Here is an 11,200-nt window from a genome sequence, read left to right on the forward strand (position 1 = left end):
TGTTTGCAGATTACAAAACCATTATATAACCCAATAAATAAAAAATATTAAATGTGTAATTTGCAAAATAACATTATTTCATAATGAAGAAAATCCTTGTCCAGACACATCTTTAATTTCATTTAAAAATTATTAGAGTGATACTCTGAATAGGGGACTTATTATACCGTCAGTGTCGATTTTTCGACTTCTTTCTTGTGGGAAAATATATTTCGTCAGCACAATAGCTCACTTGGCAGCATTAACATTCCAGAAAATTGTTTATAGAAGTCCTTACTAATGTCAATATGTCAACCATCTTCGAAGGATTAACAAGACATCCCTTAGAAATGTCAGAAGGAATTGATGATCATTATATCCCCATTATTCATTTGGTTTCAAAAAAATATATTTTTCTTTGCATGAAAAAAGTATTGCCAGACATAATATTAATGTCCAACAATAAAATTAAAAAGATGGAAGTGCCCTAAACCCATATAGGATTTTTCAAAATGTTTAGTTCCAAGATGAAGATATTTTTTTGAAATGAAAATATAATTGTAATTTAAAAAAATATAAAAAAAACTATTGACATACCTGTGTCCAAAACATTTTATAGTTCTAACACATGGTTTGATCAAACTGTTCAAGATATCCTTGAGAAACTGTGGAAAAGGAATTATCCTTTACTTCAAACTACCTCAATTTGAATTGCATCCCACCCTATAGGAGGATGAACCAGAAGAAATACGTTTTAATTCTCAGGATTCATTGAGGACAGTTGCATTTAGATTTCGAACTGAGAAGGGGAGGAATATTGAATTCGTAAGTTCGTTTCCATAATGAACAAATGTACCGCACCAATCAATCTGGATAAGTAACTATTTTGCAAGCTATAAAGATATTTTTTTGAAATGTGATATGAATTTTTGGTCCAATAAGGACTGAAACAAGTATTTTCTTTAAATCGATAATTGTTTTACTTGTGACGTCAAAATTATTTGACTTTCTATGTCTCTAAAATTTCAGAATATGATTTACATTCAAAATGTTGTATCTCTATTTCTTTTAAATCCCCGAGTTCAAATAAGTTATCGAATATATTTCTATATTTATTATTACACGACAAACTTGAACAGCTGAAGGCAACATTTCAATTCTTGAAGGACGTTTCAATAATGTTCAATTTGGAAACGAGACAGGATTGCTGGAAAATATTTCTATATATCACCTCTATATATTTCTTTCTCTTGGTTATTTGATAGAAAAGAGACGGCTTGCAAAATAATTAATGACAAATATTCACCAGACTATCAATTTCCTCAGGCTGACGGTGCTCGATGTACTACTTACATTCATACTTAGTTCCACGAAACATCTTTTTTAATTGTTTGAAAATAATCGGTGGAGGTAATTTTATTGATTCATAAGACAATAAAATTGCTAGTTTTTTAAACAGTTGGATATCGATAAAAACTAAAGTTTTAAAGATATTTATAATTTGTTTCCATTAATTGAACACAAGGGAAAAAAGAAACTGTTCTTGATAAAAGGTAATTCCTTATTTATTCCCACTAAAAGGTATGTAGAGATATATATTAATTTTTTCATTCGTAAATGTTGAGAGCTTTATGGAAAAAGGTGAAAATCCAGTGTTGAATGGACATGTTAAAAAAACGAAAAAACGAAAAACAACATGGTTACTCCAAAATATTCTTTAAATTAACAATTAAAAGAGAAAGAATAATGCTCATGACGTTTCATTAGATCAGCCGGAGTTACATGTATGCATATTTATAGATATACAAAGTATTCCACGCTTGCATATTTAACTGTCGTAAGTATTTCAATATCCATATATGTCAATCCTGTCTGTTTTTTAACTGGCCCGTTAATTTGTAATTGGTTAAAAAGAACGAATTTTATTTTCCTCAATAGTTGACATTATTATTTAATTCCTGAGTCATGAAACATCCTTTTCGAAATATATTCAGAACCTGATTGAACGTTTGTATTTACTCATAAAAGACATGTTTTTACCATGCCCATTTCACACTGGATTTTCACTTTTGAGTATATTCTAACTCATTCATGGTAAACAGTATTAACTTCAGCTCTATTTCAAAAAAGTCATGGACAACTCGAAAAAAGATTTGAGACATCTCATCATCGGAAATGAGAATAAAGAATCTCAGGATCAAAAGGAAGAACTGTTACCCCTTTTCAACGTTTCTCTCATCAGTCTGACACACATCTTCCTTGATGCAGGCTATATTGCTATGTGGGTTGGTTTGCTCAATGGTATTTCTTCCTCTTTACCATTTGGATTTATCGGAATAATTACTCTAAATTTTGGACTTCCCATCTCTCTAGTGATTGAAATCACTTTTCGAGTCATTGGAATCCTCATCAATCTAGGATTCATCCTTGGCTCTATCATGGAGGCACCATTTTTTATATGTTTATGGATAGTTTATGCATATGCACTTGTTCTAAATTTTTTTTCAATGTGGGCGCATGTTTTTTGGATTATTTTCACATACCCTATACTCAGAGAAGATGAAAAATCCAGATGTAATTGGACTGGTGTTATTGTTGTAGGATTTTTACTCTTGTACATTTGGATTATTCCATTGGTAACAAAACATTATTGTGCTATTAAAAGAAGAAAAAATATCAATCCAACTTAAATTAAATTTGACTCATTCAACAAGATTTTAGAAGATATAATCTAGATCCTTGGAAATGTTGTTATCGAAAACTAAATTTGTATTTTATTTTTGATGAGCATATTAAAAAAATGAAAATGAAATGTCCATGGCTTCTTCACTAATTGAGAACTTACATTTTAGTATTAAAAGAAGGAAATTAGTTTTCATTACAGTTCTTGGCAGTTCTCTTTCAAAACGAGTGTTCAATAAAAGTGTGAAGGGGATATTGTGTAGTGATGCTAATCGATTGCATTTATTAGCTCGCTAGTTTTTTAAAAAGTTGTTAACATAAAAAGTGAATTTAACCTGCTCTCATTTTTAATTTATTCCTGAGCATTGAAATTCCTTTTCTACTACATGGAAGCTGTCATTGATATATAAGAAACACTTGTTTGTACTCATTTACTCTTTTTGAACATGAAAGTTTATAGTACTCTACCTTAATTCAGACATATGAACTGGACCAGCTCAAAAATTCTGATTCATGGAGCCGATGCTCATCATTTGAGTGGAACTATTCCACCAACACTCATAGGAAAGGTGCAGTAGAGGGTCTAGGGGGGTCTATATCCACACCAAATGACGATCAAGTTATCAGTAAAAAGTATTTACTAATGTCGAAATGGAACTCTGAATTTTGTACCATCTCACAGTAAGTATTCAATTTTTTTTTTACTCTAACCATAAAGTCTGATTCTATTTTAGCTAAACATATCAAGAATTATAATACGCAACTCAGTAAAGGGCAAAAACAACTGCTTAAATGGTCACAACAACGGGGTAGTAGCTTTGGATGGTTTGCAACTAGTTTGTCCGAGACTAGTTTCTTCGCTTAAAGACTTGGCTATGATAATTAAGGTTTCCAATATTACATAGTCAATATATATTCCTTTTTTATCACTTAAGGCTTAGCTAGGGTTGATGGGATCCAAGAAATGGTGTTAAGAAAACTCATAAAAGGCAAAAACAACTGTTTAAATGTTCACACCAACGGGGGTAGTTACATTGGGTGTTGCATTATAATTAGTAATTGTGTATATCCTTCATGATAATAGTATGTTGTTATATAAGCATAAATAACGGGGGGGGAAATCTTTCTTGATGCTCTTAATAAGGAGTAATATCGCCGGACATTACTACATAATTAGCTTTTGCTCTAAATCTTTCAGATGGATTTATTTCTAACATTTTTTTTTATTAGTATATTTATTGTCTAATTTTATAATTTTGACATTTACTTTATTATTAATAATTAGTTAGATCTCATCGGTAGAGATATGTCTATCCTGTGTACAATTGTATATAGTAACTTCCACATGAAGAAGAGGGGTGATTATCTTTTTGATTAAACTCTACGTCTGGCTTGTGTTTAGCAACTTAAAGTTATGACATATTTAATTGAATTCATGTCAGAACAAGGAAATATTATTTGGATCAATCTATTATTTCAATATTCTGTATTTATAATTTATTATTATTACTGGTTATATGATTACAATTGTTTAATTTTGTATATTTAACATAAATGTATGGTGGTTTATTTTTTATTGTGTAGATAATATTTAATTTAAGCCTTCTTTTTAAATTTGGAACTTCAAATATATTTCGAAATACTCTACTTTGTCGTTTCATTAGTTATTATTCTGAGAATATGTTTAATAATAAATTACAATTTAATGGAGTGTGACGTATTCAAATCTGCTGCAACGGATAAAAAACGTCTAAGTCAATTATACGTAGTATATCTTTATTAAACATTTTGCTAATAAATACTTTCATTATACCCTCGAAAATCATAATAAAGCAGGCAGCTGATCAGTATTTTAAACAATGATACCATAAGTCTTTCTCTACAGAATTATCAATTTTAGGCCCATAGATTAGTTAACATATAGCAAGGCACTATCTCGCCAACACAAAAATACTCTTTTGCATTTTGTTGTCAGCTGTCTTTTCCCTCGATACGCTTGATACGTCATGGCTATTTCATAGTTTATTATTTTTCATAAATACACAAAGTAATAATTTATTCTATACTTATGCTCTGATTTTGGCTATTTCTTCATAGTAATAATATAATAACTAATCATATCCAAGGTTAATAAAAATACATTTCTAAGTATTTCTATTAACCTTGATCATAGCTATTCATTTTAATCAAATATTACAAAGCAATGCTATAGTATCGAATAAAGTACTATGTAGGTTTTAATAACATGTAATTTATTTTAAAAATGGTGAAGAAATAACCTGACAATGATAGTCTTCGAGTATATAGGATACACATTGGGGTTGGTATGATTGACTTATTTGGCTAACGACGAGATTATTTTAGGCCCTTTTTCTTTTTGCAGGAAAGGTTGCGTGATACAATAAAGATAACGACGTGCTAGCTCGATAGACACAAGCAACGCAATAAGGATATTAATTATAAAGCACTACAGGCAGAGAGTGGATACTCAAGGCAAGGAAGGTAGGATTTAGTAGTTCTCAATTCTGATGGACTTAAAATTAGAAGCTACTACATGTTTCTCCAGGCATGGACCCAGTTTGAACAGGTCGTATCTCCGTAGTGAAAAGAGAAGAATATGGGTGACTACGTCATAACAATAACACGATATTATAGGTCGGTGTTAAGCTTTAAACCAAGTAGCGAAATGTGACTGTTAGCCTGAGGAAATACAATGGTGCAGCGTTTTAACACTTTTTCGCAAGATATCGCTTTTCATTTGAAGTCACTATGTCATTTTTCATACTACCGACGTAGGCTGGGATGTAATAAAGAGAGTGATTGATGAATGATGAACAAAAGATGCTCAAAATGCCATCAACCTATACGCTAAATAAATAGAAACCGAAAATTAACCTGGTAACCCTGACAATTTTAGGAATGTTTTGGAAAAAAGCAGCACAATTGTCATGACGTTTATTAGATTAAGTGTGAGCCGCTCTCAGATGGTTGGAAAGGAAGTAAACACAAATCCTACTCCATATTATATAGTAGAAACATTGTTAGGAATTACTTTGAAGTCGATCGTAAACTCTAGTCTTAGTTAAGGTAAATAGGTTTCTATTAATCTTGTTCTTAGAAAGACATATATGAAAAGAGGGATTTATTACAGAATTTGACTTTGCTCTTCGATAGTTCGTGTCATCTGTCAATGTCTACTTCTATTCTGATTCAGTCATCCATTTCATCCAATTTCCTCATCTACTCCAGGGTTCGGGACATTAGGAATCCTTATTTCCACTATTAAAATGAAGGAAATTCGTCTCTTGGGTCAGACTCTATCAATGCTTTTTTATTTCAAAGAATTGGAGTCCTGAGTCTGTCTCAACAATCTACATTCTTGATTCTACAATTTGACAATGTTTTCATTTTATTAGTCATTCAAACCCATTGAGGATCTTCCACGTCGTAGTGAAGCATATGAAGCTAAGTCTCACATTCTCAAGAGAATCACTTTTCCATAGCGCACTACAGCGAGGAACGAATGTAAGAAAATCATCGTCTTGAAAATGAAAAGAGCAAACTCGTGAATTCTTAGAAGGTGCCTAGACTCCGCCAGCTTGCCTAGGAATTGCTCTAAGCCATGCACTTTTTAAGCATTCATCATGAGGGACAAAGTGTAGATACACAGTAGGGTTATTGGTGCATTTTTATATCCACTGCGACAATTTGGTACACAACAGTAGGCTGGTATTATGAAAAAATATCTGAAACATGATTTCAAATTAGGTACACATATTATATAACTACGATAAAATAATTGTCTCTTCAATTAATTATTATCATTAATGTAATAACCATTCAAAAAAGTAATTATTATTATGAAGTCAGTTTAATCAAATTATATCAATTTTCTTACAAGCTTCCTTTAATTCCAGTCTCAACAAAATTAGTTTCACGATTATTAGAATATTCCGTAACATGGAGTGAATAATCTAGGATTTTATCCAAATTATACAAATTACTCGAGGATCAATACCAAATTTCGTTGTTACGTATAAGAAAAATATAACAAACTGAATAGGACAACAAAGAACCTAACCTGTAAGGGAAAAAAGGATACATTAAAACGTGATTCTTCCATGTGTCTAGAATTCCGTGATAGTAGCACACGCAAGCATATTTAAATGTCGGAAGTCTTTCAACATAAGTATATCCATGCATGTAAATCCGGTGTGTTTTTAGCTGGCCGTGAATTGGTAATTGGTTAAAAAGAACGAATTTTATTTTCTTCAACAGTTGTCATTATTAATTAATTCCTGAGTCTTGAAACATCCTTTTCTAAATATATTCAAAACTTGATTGAACGTTCGTGTGTTCGGACTTAGAGTAGAACTGAGGCTTAAAATCAGAGTAATTCAAGCAAATATACTATTTTATATTATTTTTCCTTCCTCTCTAGTCACAAGTAATTGTAGCTGATCTAATGAAACGTAAGGAGCATGATTCTTTCTCTCTTCCACAATTATTTTTCAAATTGTCAGGGTTACCATGTTGACTTTCAAATACAAATACAAAGTTTAATTGCCGATGAAAAACCTGGATATTGTGACATTTTTAGTCTTCCCCAATACTAAATATAGAGACGCTAACAAAAAAAATTCAGAAGCCCAGTGAGTGATTTTCAAAAAATAGACAAGAAATAATTTTGTGTGTTGATTAAACATTACTGTATAAAAAGCAAGAGCCCCAAATAGACCAAAAATAAAGTTGACAAACATTATGGGGACTCTCCACCTTCGATTAGAACAGTTTATAAGTGGTTTTTAAATTTTTCAGAGTGGCCATATACGTTCAGAGTGACGCTGAACGTTCTAGACGCGCTGTTGAGGTTGCTACGCAAGAAATCGTAGATAAAATCCATAACTTGGTGATGGATGACAGAAGAGTGATGGTGTGTGAGATTGCTAGTTCTGTGAGGCATCTCGAATAGGAACCCTATTTCCATTAATTTTGCGACCACAACTGCCGAGGTGTAAGCTAGTGCATTGTCGTGATGGAAGATGACTTTTTTGTGGGCCAATCGTAGGCGTTTTTCTTGCAGTTGGGGTTTCAAACGGCCCAATAACGACGAATAATATTCATCTGTAATAGTTTTAACTTTTCCAGATAGTCGATTAGCATTATTCCTTAGGAATCCAAAAGATAGCCGCCATAATATTTCCTGTCGATTCCTCCATTCAAACGAATGCCAAACAGAAAGAATCAGACTGATTTGGCTGAAAATTAGTGTATGTTCTTCCAAGAGGTGCAACTTACTACCTTAATACACACGAGTAGGGTCTTCCCTCGGACTTTGTACGGACTTTTCTAACGACTTTCGTATATGTAGTCTCCTACCAGTGTTGGTTTTTAGAAAATTGGAACCAGTCAAAGAAAGTTTTATAGGGCTTTTTTAAATCGTGCAATCGTTACAATTCTAAATTTTTATAATCAAAGTCGTCGGTACCTGTATAAAGTCCTAAATTATACCTGACTTTATGTAAACATAAAGATTAAAGGTGTATTAGTTACATTTAATCCTTCTCCAGTCAAACGTTAATATTTTGTCACTAAGTATGTAACACGTTGAGGTTTAATTAATCCACTGTCTTTCAAAAGGGAAATATTTTTTTTATATTTTTCTTGTTGGTAACAGTTAATTTATTAATAGTTATTAATTAATAATTTTATCAATATAAGAATCAATAACTTAGTATGAGTATGAAATGACTTAAATTCTAAACGAAGGTTATCTAAATTAATGTAATAGTCAAATTTATATGTAATAATACTCTTTTTGTGTTTATAATACCTATAGTCAGCTGCTTTGAGTCGTATACGAGTCAAGCCATGAAAACAACTGAAAGGAAATTACATTGTATCCTTGTTTATTTCAAAAAACGGATCGTGTACCTACTCAATAAAATACGCATCAAATTAATTTTTATATGATCTTCAGGCGGCCAATTGATACTATTTTGTAGTAAAAGGGGATTCTTATATTGAACTAATGTAATGAAGTTGTGATACTGATCACGGAAGAGAATGTATAAAAAAAACCCAGTGTAAAACATTTTTATTTGACTTTTATTAAATAAAGTATTGATTATAATGCCCATGAATTATACACACATTCATTATAAGTAATGAATTTAAGGAGTAACTTTTATGAGTAGCATAATTTATATTAAAAAGCAAACGCCATTTGGTTAGAAAGTGTAGGCTTACTTTCGTCAGCAGCCCAAACAATAAATCTCGCACAAAATAAGGAAATCCTCAATTCACTCATTTCTTGGACATGAGCTCTTTCTTAACATTTCCAGTTTGGGACTTAAAGCGCTCTAACTCTAGATTTATATGTTTAATTCTGAATTCCAGCTTTTCAACATCCACTTCCTCACAATCCGCTCGTTTATTAGCCTCAACCAATTGAAGATTTAAATGCATTATATTTTTCTTAAGGACTTCAGCTCTTTTGCCAGCTCTTTCCCGGAATGCCTCTCCCTCAATCATTTTCTTACCAAATACTTTGAACTCCTCTTCTAAAATGACTATCTTCTCTGCATCAGAGTCTGCTTTGGATAATGTACGCTCTAATTTATGCTTCACAAAATCCGTTTTCTTCTCTACTTCCCCGGCTCGATTCATCGCATCCTCTTCAAGGAAACGAGCATCTCGTATATCGAACTCAAGCTTACCTATTTGATCCTCATGCAAGGAGTTGTTATGCTCCAACTCCTTGCGTTTTTTCTCAAATTCGTCAGCTCTGAAAATTGGGTGAGATAAGGGAGATTAGTCTTTAATAACTACGTAATCAAGGGGGATAAACAGGATTATATTTTGGGAGGGGCTAGATTTTTTATTAGTTTTTTTGGGAAAAGAATTCCAAAATTCCATAGATGTTCACAAAAAAAAAAAATCACAAATTAAATTCCAAATATTCCATTTTTTGGAAAAATTTACAAAAAATTTGCAAATATTTATAAAAATTCAAAAATTCACAACAATTCACAAAAACATTCAAAAGTTCAAGGCTGTTTGCAAAATATTAAATTTTTTCGAGAAAAATTTATAAATTCATTGCTATTCAATGAAAATTATTTTTTTTTGGAAATAAACTTCTAATATTACATTTTCTAATTAAAAGACAAAAATCCATCTGGACGCCCCTGGACCTATTAATTGAGGCTACATACTTGGCAGAGACGACGTTGACTGTATTAGAAATGGACTCAAACTCTTCATCTGCTCTATGTAGCCTTTCTTCGTAATCAGTGATTGATTTCGTGAGGACATCCCCGTCCTTTTTGGCATCATATAAAGCTTTATCTTTCTCGATATACTTTTTAGAAGAGAGTGTTAGGGCGTCACTCTTTTCATCCAAGTCATTTTCTAATTTCCCAACCTTCTTGGCTAAATCTCTTGCAAGGGATTCAGCTGCTTTTGCACGATTTATGGATCCCTCTACATCCTTTTCTTGTTTGACACATTCACTCACGGCACTATCCTTCTCAAAATGAAGATTAAAGACTTTTCTTCGAATAATGTCCATGGTTTAAAATCTCTGACTCACTTGTTTATGTTGTTGACTTAAAAGAGAGAGAAATAAATAATAAGGAGGAAAAAGTGCTCTTATGACCCGGAGAAGAAAGTCACTCTGCTCGAGCTAGCTCCAACCCCACCTATGATGTCTGCTATTTCCTCATCTACAGCTTTCTTTAATTTTTCCCTTTTGCATACTTAGTTCATATTTTTCATTAAAAATACTTTTCACCACGCAAGATTTGAACATAACTGTTTCTTAAATAACAAATTTACTTGCTTTCATTATTCGTTTGAAAGTGAGTCATTCGGTCATCAAAAAAGGGATTAAGCGTCATTTCTCAATCCTCCATCAAAATCAATAAAGGTCTCACAATTAGTTCCATACTAAATAGTACTGATATTATATAGTAAAAAATAGAAACATGGCGTTATTGTTCACATATAATAATAATCATTTAAACATCCATACTCCTTAATGGCAAAAATCTCGTTTTAAAAAAAGAAACGAATTGACAGAGATATTTGAGATCCAGAACATGGATGTCATGTTTTTTATAATGAGACAATATGTTTATTACTATTTTTATATACAGTAGGTAACAACAGGCACTTAAAACAAGGGGCGTAGAAAGAAAATTCGGGCCAGGAAATAGTATTAGATACAAACGGGGTCGCAGCTACCTTATACGCAGAGTGCTCCGAAAACTAAGGTTATTTAAGTTTTCAAAGTGAGGCCGTGAGGGGAGGCTAGGAGGACAGGAAGATGGATAATTGAGGATTGCTACCATTCTAAACATACATAGTACTCACATTTCGTATAAAGGGGGCTTCATCTAAAAATGTATTAATTGTAGGGAGGCCTTGGCATAGTAATGTTAGGAAAACCCTGTCTGAAAAAATATTATAGGGTCCTGACATAATTGGTAGCGGACCTGGATCTACCCCACCCCTTTCCTTTATTTATTTACACCCT

The 11,200-nt window shown here is 32.1% G+C and overlaps 1 protein-coding gene and 1 long non-coding RNA gene across 6 annotated transcripts; one reads left to right on the forward strand and one right to left on the reverse strand.

The window, feature by feature from the left end:
* The first annotated feature begins 1,203 nt into the window (after positions 1-1,203).
* Positions 1,204-6,572, forward strand: LOC121128562 (uncharacterized). Of its 5 annotated transcripts, none has more exons than XR_005868195.2 (4): positions 1,204-1,560; positions 1,621-3,342; positions 3,396-5,748; positions 5,813-6,572. It is a non-coding gene; the product is annotated as an uncharacterized lncRNA (long non-coding RNA). The 5 variants fall into 5 exon arrangements; XR_011783324.1 differs by having other exon boundaries at positions 1,204-1,532; positions 1,605-3,342; XR_011783327.1 differs by having other exon boundaries at positions 2,082-5,748.
* Positions 6,573-8,751: 2,179 nt separating this feature from the next.
* LOC121128564 (tropomyosin) lies at positions 8,752-10,368 on the reverse strand. Its single transcript, XM_040724157.2, has 2 exons — positions 9,879-10,368; positions 8,752-9,448 (listed from the first exon to the last, which is right to left on the reverse strand). The coding sequence occupies exons 1-2, from the start codon at positions 10,232-10,234 to the stop codon at positions 8,968-8,970; spliced, it is 837 nt and encodes a 278-aa protein (XP_040580091.1). The 5' UTR covers positions 10,235-10,368; the 3' UTR covers positions 8,752-8,967.
* Between the last annotated feature and the right edge of the window lie 832 nt (positions 10,369-11,200).

This window comes from Lepeophtheirus salmonis, chromosome 13, assembly GCF_016086655.4.
Source record: "Lepeophtheirus salmonis chromosome 13, UVic_Lsal_1.4, whole genome shotgun sequence".
NCBI classification, from domain to species: domain Eukaryota; kingdom Metazoa; phylum Arthropoda; class Copepoda; order Siphonostomatoida; family Caligidae; genus Lepeophtheirus; species Lepeophtheirus salmonis.